Source organism: Spinacia oleracea, chromosome 4 (assembly GCF_020520425.1).
Source record: "Spinacia oleracea cultivar Varoflay chromosome 4, BTI_SOV_V1, whole genome shotgun sequence".
Classification (NCBI taxonomy): Eukaryota; Viridiplantae; Streptophyta; class Magnoliopsida; order Caryophyllales; family Amaranthaceae; genus Spinacia; species Spinacia oleracea.
The window spans coordinates 676,270-702,150 of NC_079490.1; the positions used below are offsets into that span (position 1 = coordinate 676,270).

At 36.4% G+C, this 25,881-nt stretch overlaps 4 protein-coding genes across 4 annotated transcripts; 2 read left to right on the plus strand and 2 right to left on the minus strand.

The window, feature by feature from the left end:
* The first annotated feature begins 240 nt into the window (after positions 1–240).
* Positions 241–10,498, plus strand: LOC110797360 (casein kinase 1-like protein HD16). The gene is made up of 16 exons (XM_022002469.2): positions 241–1,117; positions 1,231–1,350; positions 1,654–1,727; positions 1,817–1,886; positions 1,962–2,017; positions 4,104–4,175; positions 4,304–4,398; positions 4,512–4,578; positions 4,663–4,792; positions 4,888–5,106; positions 5,198–5,328; positions 5,555–5,729; positions 5,845–5,935; positions 7,678–7,835; positions 9,012–9,200; positions 10,087–10,498. The coding sequence occupies exons 1-16, from the start codon at positions 593–595 to the stop codon at positions 10,144–10,146; spliced, it is 2,232 nt and encodes a 743-aa protein (XP_021858161.1). The 5' UTR covers positions 241–592; the 3' UTR covers positions 10,147–10,498.
* A 1,139-nt stretch (positions 10,499–11,637) lies between these two features.
* LOC110797361 (protein PHOTOSYSTEM I ASSEMBLY 2, chloroplastic) lies at positions 11,638–16,036 on the plus strand. The gene is made up of 6 exons (XM_022002470.2): positions 11,638–11,814; positions 12,201–12,301; positions 12,750–12,915; positions 13,568–13,660; positions 13,768–13,898; positions 15,667–16,036. Exons 1-5 carry the CDS (start codon positions 11,730–11,732, stop codon positions 13,896–13,898), a joined length of 576 nt encoding a protein of 191 aa, XP_021858162.1. The 5' UTR covers positions 11,638–11,729; the 3' UTR covers positions 15,667–16,036.
* Positions 16,037–18,246: 2,210 nt separating this feature from the next.
* On the minus strand, positions 18,247–18,955 carry LOC110797340 (ubiquitin-40S ribosomal protein S27a-like). Its single transcript, XM_022002443.2, has one exon. It carries the CDS (start codon positions 18,892–18,894, stop codon positions 18,421–18,423), a length of 474 nt encoding a protein of 157 aa, XP_021858135.1. The 5' UTR covers positions 18,895–18,955; the 3' UTR covers positions 18,247–18,420.
* Positions 18,956–20,050: 1,095 nt separating this feature from the next.
* On the minus strand, positions 20,051–25,638 carry LOC110797362 (metal tolerance protein 4). Its single transcript, XM_022002471.2, has 7 exons — positions 25,185–25,638; positions 23,924–24,090; positions 22,891–23,089; positions 22,243–22,421; positions 21,439–21,589; positions 20,682–20,812; positions 20,051–20,441 (listed from the first exon to the last, which is right to left on the minus strand). The coding sequence occupies exons 1-7, from the start codon at positions 25,399–25,401 to the stop codon at positions 20,262–20,264; spliced, it is 1,224 nt and encodes a 407-aa protein (XP_021858163.1). The 5' UTR covers positions 25,402–25,638; the 3' UTR covers positions 20,051–20,261.
* Positions 25,639–25,881: the final 243 nt, after the last annotated feature.

A 25,881-nucleotide genomic window follows, 5' to 3' on the forward strand; every position in this document is an offset into this window, starting at 1 on the left:
TTTTTTTGAGAAAAAAACGTGTCCTTCGTAAAAGGCATACATAGATGCACAAGAGGTGCGTGAAAAAAAGCAAAAACGAAGCGTGGAAGGTGGAATACCGAAGATACCCATGGGTTTGTTGGTCGCAGCTGAGTTATAGCTTGCGACGGCCGCAGCTCATATACACATACGACCATTCACCGCTCTTTTATCATTTTCCGACTATTAAAAAATAAATCAAAATAAAAAATAAAATATCAAAACCGAAAGAAAAAAAATCTAAAAATAAAAATCAGTCTTCATCTTCTTTCTCTCTCATCATCGTACAAACTCGAAACTGCAAAGTACAAACCCTAGTTGAAAGAAAGAAAGAAAGAAAGAAAACCCACCTCTTTCGATAATATCCCCCAAATTTTCCGAATCCCTAACCCTAGATTTCAATATCATCCCAAAACCCTACATATTTTCATTTGTTAACGAATTCAATCATATTTTATTTTACTTTATTTGTGGAAGATCAAACGAAAAATGCAATCGGATTCAAAATTCAGGTCGTAGCAGATCGAATGATGGTAACCCTAGCGAAAACTGCCGATTGTATGGGAAAACAAACATGCCGGAGCTTCAAATAGGGGTAAAACGACGTCGTGCTTCAGTAAAGAATCAGAAATCTGACCATTTGGTTGGGAATTACATTCGAACACGCGCCGCTGTTGCAAAAGAGACGGCGAAGGCGGCGGAAGCTGGGAAGAAAGTTGTTGAGGAGGGGAAGAAGATAATTGGTGGGGATCCTCCTAGAACCAGGTTAGCTGTGAAGAAGGAGCAACAAAAGGAAACACCACCAAAGATAATTAATACTAGTAATAAGAAGAAGGTTATTACTCCTAGTAAAGTTCCGGTGATTGTGGTCTCCGAGAAAGAAACTCAGTCAAAAGAGAGAGAATCAGAGGCAGTAGAAGAGGAAGAGGAATTAGAGGAGGAAGAGGAAGAAGAATTAGAGGAGGAAGAGGAGGAAGAATTAGAATTAGAATCAGAAGAGGAAGAAGAAATGTTGGGCGATGATAGTGGTGGGTTAAGTGCCAATAATAAGGGTACTGGCCAAGATGATGATGGGAATAAATCCCCTTTTCCTGAAAGGGTAAATTTTTGTTATAAATGATGATTATTATGATTATACAGGGAAGTTGAATGTGTGAATTGAGCTGAAATTAAATGTGTGAATTGAGCTGATTTTGGTTGATTGTTTTTCAGGTTCAAGTGGGTGGTTCCCCTTTATATAAGGTGGAACGGAAACTCGGGAAAGGTGGGTTTGGTCAGGTGTTTGTGGGGCGGCGGGTTAACGAACGTGCCACCGGTGTGGGGGCTTTGGAGGTAATGTGCTCATCATGGTTTGAAATATCTGTGTCCATTTATTTTCATGTTGTTATGTGTTGTATACTTATATATGCTGATCAGTTTGAGATATGTTTTGATGAACATGAACATGTTGGCAAGTCTTGTTTCGAAGCAACTCAAGCTCAATGCATTTTGTCTTGGTTTATATAATGAAATTGTACATCAATGTCAATATCAAAATCATTGTTTCATCATTAACATTAGTAGTGGAGTACTCATACTTTCGCTAGAATTCGTTTATTTAACCGTGCTTGTGCCTTCTACTTTTGTATTTTATAGGTGGCTTTGAAGTTTGAGCATAAGAACAGCAAAGGTTGTAATTATGGCCCCCCATACGAGTGGCAAGTTTACAAGTATGTATGAGAATTCCCAAAGACTGATTTTTTGGGTGCTTGGAATGTGTTTGCTTTAACTCAGCTTCTCAATCTTGGTTTTTTTGCAGTACCCTGGGTGGTAGCCATGGAGTGCCTAAGGTGCACTATAAAGGGAAGCAAGGAGAGTATTATGTAATGGTATGACCACTTTTCCTTGTTCTTTACAAGTTTGAATCTACCTGGATATGTTCATTGCTAATCACTCATTTGCAGGTCATGGACATGCTTGGACCTAGCTTATGGGATGTGTGGAATACTTCTGGGCAGTCGTAAGTACTCCGTGCTTGATATCATGAAGATTACATTGTACTTGTGCGTGCTTTCATAGTTTAGTCAAGGTGGTGGTTTTGTCATAGTTGCCAGTTATGGTTGATGGTAACAATATTGCTGAAAATAGTATTGCATCGTAAAGAGATACATAGTACAACTTTAATCAATTTTCAGATGTTTTGCAGAGTGTTCATAAGTGATTTTTTCCTTAAATAACAGAAGTATTAGAACAATGTGTTCTGTTTTGCATTCACTATTCCTGTGCAAGAGCTTCTGTTTAGAGTTGCTGTACAATATAATACGAAGTACTATAATTGCTTAATATCTCCCTGGTTCTTATCTAGCTACATTTTTCATACTTTATCCACGTAGTGTTTTTTGACAATTTGTTGAATTTGATGTGGGAATATTAGTGAACTAAGCCGTACATAAAGTGGGAATATTAGTTAACTAAGCCGTACATAAAGTCATACACAGAATTATGTAGTCCACTTGTAATATTCTTTCGAAGTCATACATAGAACGAGTTATATAGTGAACTTGTAATATCATTCAGGCTCAAGAATAATTAGAAGCCATTGTATTGCTAACAGGTTTTAAATTATGTACTCTTTATACATTGATGATAATCTCAGAGTTTGTGGGATACTTGCATCACATGTGTTCTGTGTGGGTAGGAACTAGGCAGATTAGCTTTTGTTAATTGGGATTTTGTCTTGTACTTTAGGCAATCTGGGGTTTTGTTGTGTGGTGTACTTTGGATGGGTTCAAGCTTCCTCAGTGGATTGAAACAATATACTTAATTAATTTCAAGAGTAGTGTAGCTAAGACATTGAATTAGTGTATGAGTCTCATTGTATGAGGAGATGATATGTGAGTATGTGGTATTGTGGTGTGGGTAGGAACTAGGCAGATTAGCTTTTGTTAATTGGGATTTTGTCTTGTACTTTAGTCAATATGGGGTTTGTTGTGTGGTGTATTTTGGATGGGTTCAAGCTTCCTCAGTGGATTGAAACAATATACTTAATTAATTTTAAGAGTAGTGTAGCTAAGACATTGAATTAGTGTATTGAGTCTAATTGTATGAGGAGATGGTATGTGAGTATGTGATTTTGTGGGGTGTACTATTGTACCCAATGGAGACAACACCATTTGTTTATGCTTTTGGAAAGGATTTGAGCTTTGTATGGAGTGAAAGAGGTCAATAGCATGAGGGAACATAGTTATGAGTCCGTTTATACATTGATAATCTAGAATTAACAAGTGATCAATTAAATATTTCAAATTCAATAATGCAAAAATGTCATAAGACAATCACATGAAAGAGTTGGACAGAAGCAAACATGGTATTCTATGTGATTAATAAATAACACAGTATACAAGTAGATTTAGTATGCCATAAAATAATGGACCATCATGTACATTTGCAGAAAACAGCCGAGTCAAATTTCCCACGTTGGTGATACAGGAAGAAACATATCTGTATCTATAATGGAATTCATAAACTTTCTTATTTCGGGACATCTGTTGTATAAATTCCCAGGATGGATAATGGTTGAGGATGTCATACTCATAGGATAAAATAGGATAGAAGTGCTGTCATTAGTTATTCTGGCTCTTGATAGAATAGGAGATCGGCATGTTTTTGTCTCCCTCGTGCTGGCAATCACTGCAATTTGCTAGTGCCCTTTGAAAGTAAGAAACCAACACATTTTTGAGGGTGTAGTTCTCCCTAGTCAAGGCTTGAAGTTCCTTTTTCGAGGCTTTTGTATACTAGACATTTGCTGACGTTGTAGATAAATTGCTTATGATAGCTAGAGATATGTTTTTTTTGTCCTTAGCCCTTTTGAAGGCGGTGACACTGCCTTGGTGTCTTTCAAAAGTACTGCTGCAATTTTTGGAAGAATGTCTTTGGCTTGTTTATTCGTCGAAGTTAATTTTTGCTTCTGTGCCTTTGTTTATGCAAATTGTTCATTTGCCCCTGTCCGTTTTTGCCAAGATAAAGGAATGCTCTTTTCTGTACTTTTTTTTTTGGGGTTGTTTGACCATCTTGTATCGAATGCCAATAGTTTGATGTATCTGCAGGATGTCAGTTGAAATGGTTGCCTGTATAGCAGTTGAGTCCTTGTCAATTCTTGAGAAGATGCATACTAAAGGGTACGCTAATGCAGTCATTCATTTTCTTTTTGAAATAAGTGGAGAATATATCTCATATCTGAGAAGTTTCTATTATGTTTTAGATTTTCATGTTAATTTTGTCATGTCATGTTTTCCATGAATATCAGTTATGTGCATGGAGACGTGAAGCCAGAAAACTTTTTGCTTGGCCAGCCTTCTACCGCACAGGAGAAAAAATTGTTTCTTGTTGACCTTGGACTAGGTAATTTTCTTACCTTTTTCAGGTCCAATCCTCTATTGGATTGTTTCTTAACTTTTTTATTGTCATATGTAGTCATATCACGTGTTACTAATTGTTTTAGCTTAATGTTACAGCAACAAAATGGAGGGATACTTCTAGTGGGCAGCATGTTGAATATGATCAGCGTCCTGATATGTTCAGGTAAATCAGTGACCTATGTTTATAAACGATTTGTTTTCCTCATCTAATCTTATCTCCTAATACTATATGATGTAAATTTAACAGGGGAACAGTTCGATATGCAAGTGTCCATGCCCACCTCGGTAGAACAGCCAGCAGAAGAGATGACTTGGAATCTCTTGCATATACACTTATATTTCTTCTGAAGGGAAGGCTACCTTGGCAAGGTTATCAGGTACCTATCAGTTGTTTCAGCCATATCCTGTTATCACCATTCTTATTACCTCTTAAATAAAAGCCTAATAAACTTTTCTCAATCATTACTTATAGGGTGATAACAAATCATTTCTTGTGTGCAAAAAGAAGATGGGAACGTCACCTGAAGTTTTGTGTTGCTTTTGTCCCGCGCCACTTAAAAATTTCGTTGAAATAGTTGTGAATATGAAATTTGATGAAGAGCCCAACTATTCTAAGCTGATATCATTGTTTGATGGGTTGATTGGACCAAACCCATCCATAAGGCCTATTAACACCGATGGTGCTCAGAAGGTAATTATAGTTGTCTCTTAAGTCTGTATTTCTGTTATCATCTTGTATGGATTTCCTGCTTATTTAACTTTCCTGTTAAATCATCTACCAGGTTGGTCAAAAACGTGGAAGGCTCAATGTTGATGAAGATGATGATGGGCAACCCAAGAAGAAGGTCCGCATGGGTGTTCCAGCTACTCAATGGATTTCAGTTTATAACGCTCGGTCACCTATGAAGCAGAGGTTGGTTCCTGATGTTTTCGAATTTCCATTGTCAGGGACACAGGGTCATGCAATTCCTACAACTTACCATAATTGCTTTCTCTGTCCCACCTGTTTCTGTTTTGATGAATAGTAGATTTCTTGTTTTTGCAATTAGCAACGCTAAAATCATAAATCTGGTTGTAGAGAAGTAGGGGAAAAAACATTACTTTTTTTCGCTTGTTGAAACATCTTTGTTTTGCTTTAGGTACCATTATAATGTTGCTGATGCTCGATTGGCACAGCATGTGGAGAGAGGTAACGCTGATGGCTTGCTTATAAGCTCTGTGTCATCATGTTCCAATCTGTGGGCATTGATTATGGATGCGGGCACTGGCTTTACTAATCAAATTTATGAGTTATCAACTCAATTTTTGCACAAGGTTGGTTTTTTATATACGGAGAATTAACTTCTTTTTATCAATTGCCTGCTGACTGCTGTTGTATTTTCTTATTTGAATCTTCTTTTAATGACATTTGATGCTGAAAACATTGTAGGAGTGGATCATGGAACAATGGGAGAAGAATTATTACATCAGTTCTGTTGCTGGTGCTACGAATGGTAGCTCCCTTGTGGTCATGTCCAAAGGTTGGTTCCTATTTCTTTAGTTATGATGGATGTTCAGGATTGTTTAAACAACATTTTCGTGCTGTGTGCATTTTATTGGACTCATGTTGTTTCCTCAAGGTTTATGTGTTTGCGTTATGGTTCCTTCACCTTTGAGTTCCCCAGTCCTTTTGCTATATGGTGTAGTCTGTGCTCCATACTTGTATCGTTTGGAGTGACAGGATTGAAGTCTTTTATTGATGGACGAGGCTTATTCACAATTTCTAACCATTAGTATAGCTGTTGTTCTGCTTGCAAATGCCACTTATCCCCTTTCTTGGCTTGAAGGGACGCCCCCCACCTCTCGCTTTTGGTTGTCTAAATTTTATTCAAGTGGTTTTATGATTGGTGCTTGGTTTGGTAGGCTTGGTGATGTTATGTTTACATGATAAACTATTTGGGTTAAATTTTTTATTGGATTCTATTATCTTAGAGGCTTTTGGAAGAATGTTTAGCCATTGCCTCTTTCAGCCGCGGTCTGGTTTTTCACGTGGCAGTTCTTTGTGTTAACAATTTTCTTTTGAATCAAGTTTGGTGTGAGTGTGTGACTCTATACTTCCTCCGCTTCACTAAAATTTCAACACCTGTTACTCTAGGATGTTTCAAAAAGTTGCAACACTTACCTTTTGACAACTATTACAACTTCACCCTAAATAACAAACTATGACTCTTTTTTTGGGGGAATCAAAGTGGGGTCTTTGTATAATGTAACTACTTCTTTCTCTCTTCTCTGGTGTGAAGTACTTTTACTCTTTGTATAATTGTAACGGTTAGCAATCCATTTGCATGGTCTCCCATTATTCCCAAAATAATGTGCTAATTGCAAGTGTTTCAATTTTACTGAAACATAGGAAGTATTAAGGGACATTGTGAACTTCTTCTAAACTATTCTACTGTTAAGAAACATCAACATCTTTTTGTTCATTGATTTAGAATGATAACCCTAGAACAGTCCTTTTGCTATATGGTGTATTCTGTGCTCCATACTTTCATCTTTTCGAGTGACAGGATTGAAGTCTTTTATTGATTGATGCTTATCCCCTTTCTTGTCTTGAAGGGACGCCCCCCCACCCCTCGCTTTTGGTTATCCAACTTTCTATTTAAGTGGTTTTATGGTTGGTGCTTGGTTTGGTAGGCTTGGTGATGTTATGTTCACATGATAAACTCTTAAATAAATACGGCCCGAAAAGGCAAGTGTATCCCTTAAATAAATACAGAGGGAGTATTATGTTACTTTTGGAAGAATATTTAGGGTGCGTTATCTTCAACTTAATTTAGGTCCAATAAGGTCATATAATTTCTGGTTAGTTCTAATAAGGTTTAATAAGGTTTAATTATTAATTTAAGAAGTAAATAATAATTTCTTTATTAATTTGTAGTTATTAATATTGGTTTCGCAATTAGCTATTATAAATATTCTAATGGCTAAAAGTTTGGAAATCATTTAATGAACTTTAAATGAGGTCTAATAAGGTCCAGTAAGGTCAAGTTCAGATAAATTTAGGACTTCTAAGTAAAAGAGAACACACCCTTAACTTGGAGGTTTTTAGAAGAATATTGATGTTAGAAGCTTTGGGAAGAACATTGATTTCTTGTCACTCTTTAGTGGTTCTCTCTCTCCCATTGATGTTGGTACGTAGAATTGCATTGCATAGTTTGATTGCGATTCCTAGAACCATATTATGTCATACGTTGAATACAATAAATAACGACTTTTTTCACAGGCACTCAATACACGCAGCAATCTTACAAAGTAAGTGATGCTTTCCCCTTCAAGTGGATAAATAAGAAATGGAGAGAAGGATTTCATGTCACCTCAATGGCTACTGCTGGAACAAGATGGGGTGTTGTCATGTCCCGTAATGCTGGTTTTAGTGATCAGGTACAATTTTTGGAACTGGATAATGATATTTTGTACATTATGCTGGTTTTGTCGATCTCCAGTATCTATTCCTCCTCTATGCGTGTGTCTGCATTTTTCTGATGGTTGAGCTTGAAGCATATAGCCATTTACGGTGACCTATATCTCCTCCAGGGGAAATGCAGCTCATGTTCCTTTATTATTAATTCTGACTGCTGATAAATAGCAGTTGAAGTAATTGTTTTATTCTTGAACTGTGTTAGTTTGGAAGGACAACTTCTGTAGAACTATTATACAATATAGTTACTCTGCCTTCAACAAAAACTCAACTAGGATGGGTGGGGATAAACTGCTTCAGAGTGTTGCCCAAAATTTTAAATTCTCAGTGGTTTTTTTCTTATATTAATGCGGCATTCTGTTGCCGCTCTTTGACTATTTCAAGTTGCCCTTTGTTATTGCCATTTAGTATTTTTTGTTGATGTTTGTTGCTGTTATTTATTTTATTTCTTATATCTGTCAGTTGCCTGTCTTTTTGTTGATAGACTTTGCGAGTCTGAGTTTGTTAGGGTCAAACAGCATGTACACCGGTCCTCCTTAAGGCTTAGAAATTTCTGGTTTATTGCAAAGACCCACTCTAACAGTTGCACCATCTATCCATTGTGCCATTCCTAGGAGTAAGATGACTTTGGTTGATTGAGAAATCCATTTTCTTGTTGGAGTTGGGACATCTTTGGTTGTTTAACTTTTCATTTTCTCATAGTAATATAGTTGTTGTCCTTTGTTGAGTACTACCATGGTGCCATTCCACCGAATGTAGGATGCTTTGATAAGTTATCCATTTCAGTCAATCACATTATTCCAACCTACCTATCACATGAAGGACTCATTATGATTTTGCCAAAATAGACTTTATTTTGAAGTTGTCTCTCCCTCTTTTTCTTTGTTCCAAATTAATGGGGATACATGGGAAATTTAATCTGCTTTAGGAACGGTGACGGCTATGGCTGTGCTGTGGTTGTATCCAGTAATTTCTAACCGTATGTGACTGTTGTTTATGGACGAAGGGAGTTTATCATATTTAATGATTGTGCTATCATGTCTGAGATGTAATATTTTGATAAGAGTCGTAGGACAGTATCGTAGGACAATATTTTGTGATGTAATATTTCTCTTTTGGTCTTTCCGTTCTTTTTCCAGGTTGTGGAGCTAGATTTTTTGTACCCAAGTGAAGGCATTCACAAGCGCTGGGACAGTGGTTATCGAATAACATCGACAGCTGCTAATATTGATCAATCTGCACTTGTTTTGAGTGTGCCAAAGCGCAGGCCAGGTGATGAAACTCAAGAAACATTGAGGACCTCCCAATTTCCAAGCACACACGTTAAGGTAGGAGTTAATTCAACATTATAAAATCATTATTGTCCGTCTTCCTGCCTCTGTTGGAATTTAAAAGAAAGTAAACAGACCCATCTGATCTCCAAGCACTGATCTTGACCTCAAAAGGCTAATTTCTGTCTGAAGAATATTATGAAATCTCCTTAAAAGGCGTAGGCTTTTTTTCCAATTTTGTACGAGTGGAGTTTGTTGTATTCAAGTGGAGTAATTAGTAGGTAGATTTTTCTTTTAGTTAGATTAAATAATGGTGTGTGAGGAGAGACAAGTGGGGACCACATGTCAAATAAGGTATGGATCAAACAAATAGGGACATCAATTTATGGCATATGTATATGTGAGTACAGTACCGACTGGAATCACAGCACGATGGTTTCGCCATGGACCTCTAACATTACTGATTTTTATTCTGAGACTATATTATAGGGAAGTCTTATGCATACATGATACAAGGTCTTAGTATTAGACTTTAATTGAGGTAAATCTAAATATATGTGACTGGAAACAGAGCATTATAGTTTCGTGATGGACCTCTTAACGTTACTGTTTAGTATTCTGAGACTATATTATAGGGAAGTCTTTTGTTTACGTGATACAAAGTCTTAGTATTAGCACTTAATTGAGGTAAATTTACATACTATACGTGAGTGAGTTCAATGCCGAGTGGAAACACAGATGGTTTCGTGATGGACCTTAACGTTACTGATTATTATTCTGAGACTATATTATAGGAAAGTCTTATGTATACGTGGTACAAGGTCTTAGTATTAACACTTAATTTTAGGTAAAAAACTAAATATATGTGACTATGTAAGTAGCATGATGGTTTCGTGATGGACCTCTAACGTTACTGATTATTATTCTTTGTCATAATTTGCAGGATAAATGGGCAAAGAATCTGTATCTTGCATGCCTATGTTATGGAAGAACCGTGTCATGATATCCTTGTAAGTAGCGAGAGTTGTAACAGAAAATATGAACGAAAAACAGAATATGGGCCCTTCTCATCAGTCGATCGTTATGTTATGTAAGGGATGGAATTTGGCAGCCAAAGTTGGGGAACTTTCTTTCCTACGCAAGTACGTGTGAAAAACAGATCCCTGTAATGTTGTATTGCTATTTGTCACCACTGGTGGCCTCCTTTGTCAATTATTACTATCGATAAAGTGGTGCTATTTATGTTCATTCCGTTCCCCTATGTGCCTGTTTTACAATTATGCTAATGGTTGATTGATGTAGTTATGTAGCTCATTCAACAATGACTTTATTCTTATAAAATGCAAAGAACACCACACTATGGAGTTGGTTAGCTCAGATTATATTAGTTAACTCGTTTTTCGTGTACTTGAAAACTCGTTCGTTTAGGGAAAGCTATGGAAAACTGATTGAATGGTCAGGTCAAGGTCACTGATGTTGATGGAAGTTCTTAAATTGTGCAGGAATAGAGTTTGATTCGCATGGATTCTTTGTCTAAACTGTGCAGGGGTAAAGAGTTTTTTTGGTATGGATTCTTTGTCTAAACTGTGCAGGGGTAAAGAGGTTTTTTGGTATGGATTCTTTGTCTAAATTGTGCAGGGATAAAGAGTTTTTTTTTTTTTTTGTATGGATCAATTGTTACTGGTATGAAGCAGCAAGTTTGTTTTCACGACTTGAACATGAGTGTAGAACATGGATGAGGAATTTCATTCGAATATATCAACAAGAAGATTTGAAACCACAACAATAACTTGTGAATTCAAAGATGAAAGATCAATCAAATCACATCTTACTACTACAAAGGTTGTAATTCCTTGAATGTTGAACTTGATAAAAACCATATTGGTCTTTAAAAGCACTCACAAATATTTTTTGGGTTCATTATCACCTTGTTATCTGTAATCCCGACTAAAAACAACTCATTTCTATATTGTTCTTGCCTGGATCATACTGCCTAATGACGCGGTGATCTTGAACTACCTAATATTTTCACCAAAACGATATTGGTCAATAAAACTCACAAGTACTTTCTTTTTTTAGGCCATGTTATCTACAATCTAGACCCATCGTTATAGTCTTCCCGCCTTTATTTGGTAGTCAAATTGGTCAGGATTGCAAATGACGCGGTGATCTTAAACCACCCAACAATTCATCAAAACCATGTTGATCATCATGTTATCTACAATCCCGACAAAAAATACTCATTATTACAGTCCTCTCGCCTTTAATTATTGCGGAGTAGTCAAGTTGGTCAGAATTACAAAATGACGTGGTGAACTTAAACCACCAATATTTTCTCTAAAGCATTGATAGATTAGCCTCAAATTCAATCAAAAATCAAACCCGCCTGAGCTCAATCCAAGGCCCGAACCCATCTCGTTATCCAGACCGATTGACCGTAACCCGACCCGACCAGCCACTATGAATCATTCCATCTCTAGTTCTCTACCATCACGGCATCACTTTACCAAGTAAAGTAAGCTGGGGCTGAAATTTACAAAATCAATCTGAGAATCACAGAGCAAAGAGAGAAACGGGTGGTAAAGAATGGGGGTGTTGTCGCCTTATCTCTCTTCGTGTTCTTCAGTGTTCTCTCAGCTCTCTCTCACCTCCAAGAATTCACACTCCAATTGTAAGTTTTTCTCACTCTCTTTCTGCTGTTTTCAAGTTGTTTCAATTGCTAATTTCACTTTATTTGTTTCCCTCTGTTTATCCCCATTTTATGAGTTTAATCTTTTGTTTAATCATTCATTTCCTCTAATCTTGTGCTTGGCAGTTGAATTTCATTGTGCTGCACTAAAATTCTTCAAATTTGTGCAGTAAATTAATATTGTCTTTAATTTCAAAATTTTGAAATACCCAGAAAAAGTTGTAGCAATTTATAGCAATTGGTAGTAAGGATGCAAAGTAGCTCATAATTCCTGTAATTTTTTGTAATAACATGTCTATTTGCCAGTGTTCTGAACTTCTGATTGTGAAATACTGATTATTATCACTAGTGTATATTTTGGTTATCAGTGAACTCAAAGTCGGTTGGATGGCGTGTGAGATCGAGTTTGGAGGATGAGAATTCCGGTACCGGAGCCTCGGATAGTTCATCAAACACAAGCAGCTTAAGGGTTAGTTGATTTTCTTTCAATTTTTGATACAAAATGTCTCTTAAAGTTCTCCATTTGATTCCTGTAAATGTATTTTGTTTTGTGCATTACACTGTTGTTGAGTTAGCACTATTATACACACAACTCTCCTATGTAATGGGATTATTGATTTATGTTATGTTGCTAATTGCTGAGGTATTTTTCACTGAGAACTTTGTGGTATAGTTCTATGCCATAATGTATGATGTTATCATTTAGGGGATAAAGGGTTTGACAAGGTATTGAGGTCTTTTTTCAATAAATCTCTAATGGGTGGAACTTAATTCTGCTTATAAATCCCTAATAAGAAGTAGTTTTACCATTTTACTTCTTTGTTATCATCAAAGTGATTAATAAAAGTTAGCTAAATTCGAGTATATGGAGTATTTTCATGGGCTAACATGCTGAAACTTTATGTTTTCTGTTGCAGGAAGATCAAGTTATAACCTCTCGGCGACTATGCCTTACATGTTTATGTTCAACTATAGCTTTAATAAGCCCTTCTGGGAAATCTTCATCTAGACAAGAGGCTATTGCTGCAGAAGGATACGAGAGGACAGGTTGCCGCAATTGTGGCGGCAGTGGTGCTATAATATGTAAGTAAATTTTATAAATTGATTGGTGTGATTTTCTAGATAAGGAAGACAAAAGTAATGCTATTTGACTTGTTTCATGAACATGGTCTTCTCTTGATAAAAGCTGGTTTAGGGTAGTCATATACATTTAATAAATTTCATAAGTTGCTTTTGATGCTTATGTTGGGATTTCTTGGTCTCTAAAACAACATTTAGAGCATGTTTGGTATAACACTTTTCAAGTATTGGAAATGATATCAATTAACTATTTTCATTACCTATTGTTTGGTATGAGAGGTAGGTAACACACCCCATTTTCATAGGGTAACCATTACCACCAATTTGTTACCTCTCCTAACCTTGTGGTAACAAAGTGTTATCCTCCTCAATCCCTAATTTGATACAAGGGATTGCTTTCCTTAGGTATACCAAACAATAAAATTTCTCCTTGTTAAATGTTTCCAATCCATTTCCTTTCCCGGATTCATACCAAACATGCACTTAGATTGTAATCCAATCTGGCCGAATAGAATCACAAAAGGTTCCTGTCTTACTTAGCAACCCTTTGATGCTGTCTTAGCTATATAAGTGATGCTATTCATTGTATTTCTACTTGAAGTTCAACTGTTTTTGTTTATATTGTATAAGATGTTTGTTTTGCCTTTTCATTTAGGTGATATGTGTGGTGGTACAGGAAAATGGAAGGCTTTAAATAGAAAGCGTGCTAAAGATGTATATGAGTTTACCGAGTGTCCTAATTGTTATGGTAAGAGTTTAGCTACTTTGGCTCCTTATATATGGTTGTGATTTGTGAAACCCCATGTTTTGCTTTAACTATATTTTCATTTGCTTTGGATTTTTCCTCGTGTATAGGCCGAGGAAAACTTGTTTGCCCTGTATGTTTGGGTACTGGCTTGCCAAATAATAAAGGACTTTTGAGAAGGCCTGAAGCAAAGCAGTTGCTGGATAAGATGTATAATGGTCGGCTATTGCCAGGTTCTTAAGTAAGTTTCCTTCGCTTCACTTCCCATTGTTTTTCTCCTGGTAGTTGTATACTCCCTCTCTCCCTATTTGTTTGCCCCGTATTCTATTTTAGTATGTCCCTTAAAGACTTCCCCATTTCCTTATATAGTAATAGGTCCCCACTATTTCCCCCACTTGCATACACTCATAAATGTTAAAAAGACAATATTACCTCAATTTCCTTGCAAAATGTTGCCCCAATCTCTTAATAAATCACATTTTATCTACGGGGCAAACAAATAGGGACGGGGGGAGTATTTTTCATGGTCATATATTAAATCAGGTGTTCTGAGTTCTCAAATATACGTACAGTTTTCCCTTTGACAGAATTAGTTGTCACATTGTCTCGACTCCATTAAAAAAGATACAACAATATGACATGATATTTTGGCAATTAAAGATATGTATTACCAAGAATAACAAAGAAATACAAGGCAACAGCCCAAACAAACTGTACCACAGTGCCCCAACAGCCAACAAAACCAACAAAAAAACAAAAAAAAAAATCAGTATCTCATAAGCCTCCACTTTCTAGGAAGGGTGGGACTTATATATACACCCATCACATGCTTAGTTTCTTAGTAGTAAACTACATATCTTATCTGTAAACCTGTATAGGAGACTTACATCATGTAAGTTACATGTGCCATTTAAATTTGAAAACAATTGCATTAGGAAAACTTTATGTTTATCCCTTCTTTCTTCGCTGATTAAATAGCCCAAGCCTTCTGCATCAAACCCCTCTGGTTGTCTGTTGAACTGAATCAACCGTAGCAATTCAGATCATACATGTTTAGAGTATGAACATAAAAAGAACAAGTGCTCTACTGTTTCAGCACAATTCCCACACAATCAGCATGAATCATTAACAACCACATTCCGCCGTAAAAGTCTGACTGCAGTTGGTAATCTATCCCAAATAGTCAACCAAAGAATAAAATGCTCTTTGGTGAAGCAAGGTTGTTACACACAATGACACAACCCTCCTCCATGCCACTTTAAAGAAGCCTACCTTTTAGTGTTGATACATCTTTTTAATAGAGTATTTCTCACCATTCTGAACCTATGTTACTCCGACTCTTCATTTTACCTCAAGTACCCGTGTTGGATCCTCGATACTCCAAAATTGGTACGGACCCTCCGACACTTCATTTTTGACAAATTTTTCACAATTTAGCCGAGTCGGACACATAGACACGTACCCGTGTATGACACTAGTATCTGAGTCCAAGTAACATAAATCTGAACATTATCCCAGCCATTAGCATCCTCCACATACCGTACACTTCCAATATTTTCCTAAGCATCCATGACATAGGTTTCACATTAACCCATGCCCCCAACCGCTCGGTTCTTCAAGTGGTAGCTGTTAACCCACTTGAGCCAGTGTTTTGTCTTTTTTGTTGTTTATATAGCCCATAACAGTTTCGTGACAGCCGCTATGTTCCAAGCTATCATATCCATAACATTCAACCCTCCTGCCGACTGCAATATGACATGATTGTTTAACAGAGTTTCTAAATGCGGAGAAATTTTTTGAAGTGGTAATTGGAATGTATTAGGAAAGGAGACCAAACTTTTTTTGTGGACATTCGATAGAAGTAATGTGACTATTATTTCCAGATGGAGGGCTTATTTAGTACAAAGTATTTATATGTGTAGAGTTGATAGATCAATAGATAATTAGATATCCATTAACATATTCTGTATGTTTGGAGAGATGCCTGAAAACTTTTCGGCTTGGTGCAGATTCTCATATGCAACCCGTATACAGCAGAGGAACACCGCAAAACCTGAAATCTCAGTTGTAGTAGTTTATAAATATTATACCATGGTATGATTATCTTCATTGTATGATCTTCATAGTATGATTATCTTCTTCATACTTGTGTTAATTGTTGGCGGCAAAGCAACTTGAGTTTAGAGAAAGAGGAGACCCTGATTAGCATTCACACCAGATTTGTATGTGAAATGTGAAATATGAGCTCTTTCAGCTGTAAGTGTGAAATAAGATTGGCCTATAAGTGTGTAGCATACTTTTCCCCTGTATTTATAATTTTGTAACTGGATAACTTGAGGTTGGTTTCAATGTTACAAGTCTCTCATGATATTATTCAAAGAGTTTATCCTTTCCTAAATTATGCAATCTGAAAGTCGTTTTGAATGATTGTAATTTGTATCAGAAACAGCAGCTATGAATGAATCAGTAGTACTTTGATGCTTAGAATTCATGCATACATTGTTATCTTTATGTGTTGAAATATAGTACTACTATATAACAGTAAGAGTAATCATAATCATAATCCGGCACCCTCCTAGGCCAAGTATCAAGTCCTCTGATAAAACGGCACGAAAATCCCTCGGGACCGCTTCAAAGATGACTATGTTTTGATCGGTAGTAACACCATAGTTTGTTAACCAATCTGCCACCCGATTAGCTTCTCCATAGCAATGTGTGATTGTAATTTCCAATCTGCCACCCGATTAGGTTCTCTATAGCAGTGTCCGATGGTAATTTCCCACTCGCGTTTAACGATTAGGGACTGACATTTTTTCGATAATGTGAATGAAAGGAGAGTTAGATGGTGTAAGATCCATAAGCATCCGTACAAGTACAAGCACAAGCACAAACACCTCTGAGTCAACCGTTAGTTGAACCCGTCTATGACCACCGTTCCAAGCTATAGCTAACCCACGTTGCACCACTAATAACTCAGCTTTGGGTGCTGGTTACAAACACCACACCTCAGGGAAAATAACTCGTATAATTCCCCACGATGACCTCGAATAACACCGCCGACACCAGCTTGTCCCGGATTTCAATCTGTATTGAGCCGAACCCAACTAACAAATTCATTCTTGGGAACTCCCACCTAACAAAAATGTAAGTACGAAATTCCTTGTAGTACTACCAAACTCATTCTTTTCTACTGCTCTTCTAATTTCTCCAACTCTAGCTAGCTAGTATAAAGGCTAGTCGGTCTACTTGTAAATTGAGCTCCCTATTAGAACTTAGCTCATTCCTCCAACGCCAAAGCCACCAACAAGTTGTAGCATAAACTAGTGGCCACTCCTCTTGTCCGTCAGCCTCCTATTAGTCTCGGTATTACCCAATACTCACTCCTTAAACGGAGTCCTATACCACGAGATTTTTTTGTCAATGTCATCACAAACACTACGAGGAAGTCTCGTAGTTTGCATTGTATAATATGGGATAGCGGATAGGTATTTCAGAAGGATGCCTGGTTTCCTATGCTTTAATTAAGATTTCTTTGTCTGAAAACCCTAGAAAATTGATTCTCAAACTCCACAATTGAAGAAGAATCCTACACAAATCTGTTTCCTAGGTCTTCTTCTTGCAGTGTTGCTACAGTTGCCACTCAGTCACAATGGTTCTGGTTCTGATTCATCATCATCTGATGATGAATCACCTACTGAATTATCATATAAAGACCTAAACTTCTCTTTACCTAAATTTCCTCATTCTTCAAACCTATCAGAAGTTGAAGTTGCAGTTGCATAGATTATGTTGGAAGAATCTCAGAACAAGAAAGCATTGACCCTGAAAATATCAGTCTGTAACACTGTTCCAAACCAGTTTTTGCTACAAAAACAGAACCCAGTATGTACAAACCAACATCAACAAATTGAAGTTACTCGAAATCATGAAAAGAAAATGAAATATGACATTCCAACCATAATATGAAAGGATAATCTGTGATTCTAAGAGCATCAATCAAATCCTTGTCCTCTAACCAAATCCTTTTAATCACACCACTTTCTAAGGCTCAAAAACCTTAAACTGTACCAAAAAGATCAGCTAATGAAACTCTAGAATAGTGTTGATTCCAAAATCAAACTACAAAGACATGACATTTTAACAAAGGATAATCTGTGATTCTAAGAGCATCAAACCCTTGTCCTCTAACCAAATCCTTTTAATCACGGCTCAAAACCCTTAAACTGTACCTAAACGATCAGCTAATTAAACCCTAGAATAGTGTTGATTCCAAAATCAAACTGAATTGTTCAATTCAGCAAAGAACTAAACCACAAAAAGACATGACATTTTAACATTCAACAAACAATCAAAATTAAGAGCAACATAAATAATAACGATTAAATCAAAAGGAACAATTAATTAATCTCTTATAATATGATTCAAAATTGGAGATGATCCAACATTCCCAGAAACCAAAATAGTAACAGAATCTTCAACAGACTAAGATAAAGTTTTGATTCATAAATTAAGCTACATATTCAAACTAGAGAGATAAAAACGAACAAACTAAGAACAGGAATCAATCCCGCAAAAATTAAGAGCAACGATTAAAACAAAAGGGGTAATTAATTAATCAATCTCTTATAACATGATTCAAAATTGCAGATGATCCAACATTCCCAGAAACCAAAATACTAAAAGAATCTTCAACAGACTAAGATGAAGTTCTGATTCATAAATTAAGCTACATATTCAAACTAAAAACGAACTGGAAACGGAAATCAATCGCCGCCGGCCTTCTGGTAAACATAGGTGAGACCACACTTACCACAATAATGCCGATCAAAATGATTAGCCATAAAAGTACCAGCACCACACTCAGCATTAGGGCACTCCTTCCTCAACCTCTGAACCTTATCAGAACCATCATCTACCTTATAAAACTGAAGAATAGAAAGCTTAACCTTCTTCTTCTTATGCTTAAGCTTCTTAGGCTTAGTGTAAGTCTTCTTCTTCCTCTTCTTAGCACCACCCCTAAGACGAAGAACCAGGTGAAGTGTTGATTCCTTTTGGATGTTGTAATCGGCTAGGGTTCGGCCGTCTTCAAGCTGTTTTCCGGCGAAGATGAGACGTTGCTGGTCTGGTGGGATGCCTTCCTTGTCTTGGATCTTGGCTTTGACATTGTCGATGGTATCGGAGGATTCAACCTCTAGGGTTATGGTTTTCCCAGTTAGGGTTTTCACGAAAATCTGCATTTTTTCTCTCTCTTTCTCTCTCACCCTCTATTCTCTGTATTTGTGATTTTGTGGATGGTATTATTCGGATTATTCGTATGGATATCATATCAAAGTCGTTGGATCAAGCCCACTAATCCAATATTAAGGCCTTGTTTAGTTCACCTTATTTTAAAACCTCATTATTTACGAATTTCAGATTTAATTAGATCATATCAGATCAAAAAAAATAAGTTCAGATCATATTATATCAGATCAGAAAAAATAAATTCAGATCAGAAAAAATAAGTTCAGATCAAATCAGATCAAAAAAATAAGTGCAGATCAGATCTGGTCAGATCAGATAACGAGAAATAAGGTGAACTAAACGGGGCCTCGGTATTTTAACAGGAAATATTTGTTGGATTGTGCGACTATGGATGTCAACGAGCCGAGTATTTGGATGTTCGAGCTAGGGTTGATAAGAAATTTTGAGCTCGAATGACCGAGCTTTCATTTTCCATGTTTGAGCTTGGCTCATTTAAGTCTTTCACTGTTCGAGCTTGGCTCGTTTAAGTTTTTTCATTGTTCGAGCTTAGCTCACGAGTAGCTCGTTTAAATTCAAGCTCGAGCCGAGCTAAGATATATCAATATTAACGAGCTTTTAAAAAAGAGCCTTGATAAGCGAGCAAGATCGGATTTAAACGCACATATTAGTAAACGTAATATTATTTAATTTTTTTCAAAAATATCTGATTCAAATAAATATTTTGTACAATATACATACTAATACTGCTTCATAATCTCGTAAAATAAAAATACACTAAATATCGAAGTCTAACAAAATAATTGCAACTTAGTTCTAACTTAAAATTCGAGCAAGGACGAGCTTGTAAACGAACACGGACGAGCTTGTAAACGAACCTAGACGAGCTATTCGCGAGCCTAAACAAGCTGAACACCAAGTTGTTCAAGCTAGTATCATTTATTAAACGAGTTTCAAAACTTTTTTCGGACTCGTTTATTATTAATGAACGAGTTTTTCACAGACGTATCAGCCCATTTACATCCCTATGCGCGACCCTGGAATTAAGAGATGTTAACTGTATGATTCTAATGCGATAAATATTGATCAATTTATCAAAGTAAGCTCCTTTGGAGTGGATCATCACCACCTGAAATCGATTTGCAAGACTCATTACTCCAATATTTGATCCACCTCTATTTCACTTGAACCAAACACAGAAAGATTAAAGGGAGTATTAATTAGTATCAGATACATACCAGGAACAAAACTGCAAACTTGTGACTTGTTATTCAAAGAATTAACCTTTCCTAAATTATAAATTAGTAATCCACAACAGTAGCTTGGATATATATGTAGGCTTGTTCACTCAAACACATAATAATCAAGGTTCAGTATTAGGCAGCTTGCTTAAAACAGTGTGCTCTGGTTTATGTTCACATTCAAAATCTAAATGGACGAATGCTCGTTCGACTTCAGGGAGTTTCTCTAGCTTAATCTGTAGTGTCTCTCCGATTGCATGTGCTTCTTTCAAAGGAATATCCTCGGGAAGTTCAATGTCAACCTAAATTCAGCAAAACCGGGAAAATATCCTGATTAGTTTTTTTTTTTTTAATAAGTAAGAAGAAGGGACCCTACTGAACCAACACCTAGCACGGGTTAGCTAGCCCAGTTACGCAGGTCTTCGCTTGAGCCAGTCCCAAGCATTTCACAGCTGATGGGGCTCGACCCTGTGACCTCCAAGTCACAAGGAGTCGTAAATTATAGAGAGATTACAGTACAAATATCTGAAAATTGATCTTACCTCCACAAAGTAAAGCACGCCAAAAGTGTAAGCACGGACAGTGTCAATACGCTTAACTTTAGGGTGCCTTATAACTAGGTATGTGAACTTTTGCAAGACTTCAGGAGGTGCTGTCTGTCCTATTAGTGAAACTGCAGAAGAAATTTACATTAATTGGATTATAATGCAGCAAGAAGTAGTACAGTTATAACTGTCAGTATAGATTAAAAGACATGATTAACAAGCCAGCTCAAGCTTAGGGTCGCTTGGCTCTGCCCATAACACTAACAACGGAGCTCAGCTTTTTCGAATTCAGCTAAGCTTTAAACTACATTCGTTTCTTGTAGAGGTGATCAAAATTCGGGCCGGACCGGGCTTGGCTTTAACACAAAAATTAATGCCCACACCCATAAATTTGGTGCGGGGTTTTCGGGCCAAGCTCGGGTTTTGGTCTAAAAATGCGTATTTGAGGAATTGAGGTTCCCACCAAACCCACACTTTTTTCGGGCAGGATCGGTTCAGGCCAGCGGGCAGGGCTATTGTTGATCAGGTCTAGTTTCTTGCATACGAGATCTAACTGGCTGAGGAGGATAATGCTGCAAGTTGTATCTCGCATGCAGCAGATCCCTTTTTCCCATTATCAACCATTTTGTCATTTATGTATGCTTCTACCTTACTGATGAAAAGTTTGTTCCAAGAAACATTATAGAAAATGAAACAGAAACGAAAACAACAGTACTAATATGGACTGAAAGGAAAACTCGAAGCTAGAAGCTACCTGCATTCTCTAAAACAGTTCCTGACCAATTTGCAATTGTATATATTGCAAGGAGAATAGCGCCAGCAGGGTCTATCCACCAGAAAAACTTGTCACCAAGAATTGCAGCAACTAAACCAACCACATTTGTAACCACATCAAAGTAGTGATCCTATGCATATGAGGGGAAAAAAAAGGTTATTTATTAAGTGGCAAAATTCAGCGCCAACTGAATGGAAACAGAATATAAATATGACTATAAAGAACATGTACCATTTTCTGTTTTTTGTATTATGTATCATATTTTTCTGTATTTTACCTGAGAATAACCTACTGCTATAAAGAATAAACAAGAAAATACTGAGTATTCAGTATTCACTAAGGCGTAGCTTAGCATGTTTTCTGTATATCAATAGACTGATCCTTCATTCAAAGACATCAACAATCCAAAATTTAGAGGTGATCAAAATTCGGGTCGGGTCGGGCTTTAACACAAAAAAATCATGCCCAAACCCATAAATTTGGTGTGGGTTTTCCGGGCCGAAATGTGTTTTTTCAGGGATTTCTCGGGCCGGGTTCAGGATTTGGTCTAAAAATGCGTATTTTGGGGTTGCCCAAACCCGTACTTTTTCGGGTCAGTGGGCCGGGCCATGGATGATCAGGTCTACCAAAATTAAGAGTATTACGAGCCAGACAAAGGCAAAAATATAAATACAATACATAATACAAAAAACAGAAAATGGTTGATATCCTTCATTCATTTTTCGTGTGTATAACGAGCCAGACAAAGGCAAAAATATAAATATGATTATAAAGAGCATGTACCTTGGCATAAGCACGGACAATTTCATTTCCAGAGCTTCTGCAGTAAAGGAACAAGACAAGTTTTACAACTGTAGCTGATATCATGATCGCGCAGAGCCAAATATATTGTTCAGATGTCATTTTATCAGCACCTTCATTCTTGATTAGTTGTTCAACAGCCTGTATGAGAACTTGAAATCCTGGAATGCAATGTTAAAGCTTGGTGACTTCATTCGTCTCTTCCGAACTAAGGCGCTGTTTGGTATGGCGTAAAACATTTTCAGAGAAAAATGATTTTTCATGGAAAACAATTTCCAAAGAAAAACACAATTTCAAAGTAGTTTTCCTTTGTTTGGTTCCTTACAAGAGAATTAATAGGAAAAAAAAAAGGAAAATGGAAGAAAAATGGTGAAGATTGATGGGAAAAAGGAAGAGGGACGTAAGGAGAACAAAGTGGACAAGTGGTTTCCCTTCCTTTCAAGTGGAAAATGTTTTTCCACCTTTGAGGGAGTTATGGAAAATTGTTTTCCATCCATTGCCATACCAAACAATGTAAAATTGATTGAAAAGAGGAAAATCATTTTCCATGAAAACGTTTTACACCAAACCAAACGGAGCCCAATCAGCAATTGGTCTGAACTCTGAAGGGTGAAATGGTCAAACACGTACCTAAGGTAGCCATGATAGCAGCAAAAATGATGATTCCTACTGGCTGGACTCTTAGTTTCCCAATAGGGTACTTGTAGATATTGATGTTTTTCATTGAAAGATGAGTAAACCAAAGTATACCACCAGCCATAAGGTCAAGCAAAGAATCCAACGTCGATGCAGCAATGGCTAATGATCCAGTCATTACGGTAGCATAAATCTAAGCAAAAACCAGAGACTAGTTCAGGACACAATTAAACACTTAAAACCATCTTCTGTTTTGTATTATGTATCATGTTTTTCTGTATTTTACCTGATAATAATCTACTGCTACAAAGAGTAAACAAGAAAGTACTGAGTTTTCAGTATTCACTAAGGCGTAGCTTAGCATGTTTTCTGTATATCAAGTCTTAAAATCAAGCAAAAACCAGAGACTAGTTCAGGGCATAAATAAACAATTAACACCATCTTCTTTTTTGTAATTATGTGTCATATTTTTCTGTATTTACCTGATAATAACCTACTGTTATAAGCATAAACAAGAAAGTACTGAGTTTTCAGTATTCACTAAGGTGTGTAGCTTAGCATGTTTTCTGTATATCAATAGATTGATCCTTCATTCAAAGACATCAATAATCCAAAATTGAGAGAACTAATTAGATACTTAGATTCATCACAAAGCATAGGATAGAACTAATTGAAGCAGAAACAAGTCTTAGCATAGCTTAACTAGAGACTACTACTAGTTCAGGACATAATTTAAACACTTAAAACCATCTTCTGTTTTGTATTATGTATCATATTTTTCCATATTTTACCTGATATTCTGATAATAATCTACTGCTATGAAGAATAAACAAGAAAGTACTGAGTATTCAGTATTCACTAAGGCGTAGCTTAGCATGTTTTCTGTATATCAATAGATTGATCCTTCATTCAAAAACATCAGTAATCCAAAATTGAGAGTATTAATTAGATACTTAGATTCATCACAAAGCATAGGATAGAACTAATTGAAGCAGAAACAAGTCTTAGCATAGCTTAATCGCGTTACCTTGAATGCCAAAAGCACAACATTAGCGTAATTTGAGATCCTCATTGCTCGTTCGTGTTGAGCTTGTTCATCATCATCCTCTTCCGGTGAACCTGATTGGACTACATGATCAACCTCCTCAAATGATTTCAAGGTAGAAAATTGTCTTTCATAGTACTCCTTTTCTCCTGAGTGAGAACAACATAGCCGATCAACCAAAGAACAACAATCAGAAACCAAAGATGCATAACATCATCCTCAATCAAAACCATAACTAACAAATTTTGATGTGCACATAAATAGGTCAATCATCCAATTCAATTAATTTCGGATTTCCATCTTCGAAAGTCAGTGTTCCATCTTTTAACCTTGCAAAAATGTTGTATTGCATATCATTGAAAGATGAAACAATTCAATTAAGCTTAGATTATGAAATGGCAATTGAAGGGGAAAAACCCCACTACCATAATGTGATCAAACAAAGAACAAGCTCAAATTGGCATATCCCACTAAAATAATGTGATCAAACAAAGAACAAGCTCAAATTGGCATATCCCACTTAAATAATGTGATTCAAAAAAGAACAAGCTACAAATCATTGAAACCATCCAATTAAGTTCAGATTACAATAACATGGAAATTAATTGAAGGGGAAAACTCCACACAAAACAAAGAACAAGCTCAAATTGGCATATCCAACGAAAATAATGTGATCAAACAAAGAACAAGCTCAAATTGGCATATCCCACTAAAATAATGTGATCAAATAAAGAACAAGCTCAAATTGGCATATCCCACTAAAATAATGTGATTGAACAAAGAACAAGCTCAAATTGGCATATCCCACTAAAATAATGTGATCAAACAAAGAACAAGCTCAAATTGTCATATCCCAATAAAGAAAATTGAGCTTCAATAGTTACAAGTTCATAATCATTCAATGTCATTTTTCGTGTGTATAGAGTGAGCCACGCAAAGGCAAAAATGTAGACGGGATTCAATACCACGTGTATTGTGTACACCAAAGTTAATAGGTACACCATATCCACATAATAATTCAATGTCACCCAAATAGCAATAAAAAGAATATCTCCTTTCCACTAAAGACTAGCACAAAAGCAACACAAATTAATTGCAATAAAAATGAAACAAAAAAGCTTCACTTTAGCAAGAATTTAAGCCCCTTTTTCTGACAAACTTTTATGATATAATCAACAAATTAATTAACAAAGGACATAATTTAATCAAACTGGAAATAATATAACATTTGAAAAAATGAAACCTTGAGTTAAACTATGAGTTTTAGAGAAATTAACATCATAGCGAGACTCATCATCAACCCCAGAACGAAGCTTATCAGGCAACCTGGATATGAAATCGTCTCTCAACGAGTTAACCGAGTTACGTCGGTGCAGCAGTTGTTGACGGTCGTTTTGACTCAGTCTCCGGCGAGGGCTCCCCAGTAATGGCGAGTCTTGTTCAGATGAATTTGGCTCCATTTTTCAGACGACCCCACAAAAAAAAATACTGTAGCTGGGATTTGATCTTTAAAACTGAATTTTAAGGCCAAAATTGTTGTTTGTTTTGGACAGGTGGGCCCAATAATACAAGAAGTGATGGGGTTTTTCTGGTGATCTGTGATAACAATGGCTGTTTAAATCTGTGATTAGGGTGATAATCAATTTGCTTTTATAGTATTAATACATTGACTTGAAATTATAAGCATCAAATCTTTAGTGTACACATAATTTTGACGGAACTTGATTTGAATTAAAAAAATCAGTAGCTCGTTCTTCGTTGCGAAAAAATGAAAAATACACATTTATGGACCAAATAGATTTTAAGTATTGTTTTTGGGAATGATTTGGTGAAGCATGCTGTCCAAAGTCAAAACCTTAGGTCCAAATCCAACCTATTAAAATAGTTATCAAAAAAATATATTCAAAGTCAAATTTGAGATTGATTAATTTAGTGTATAA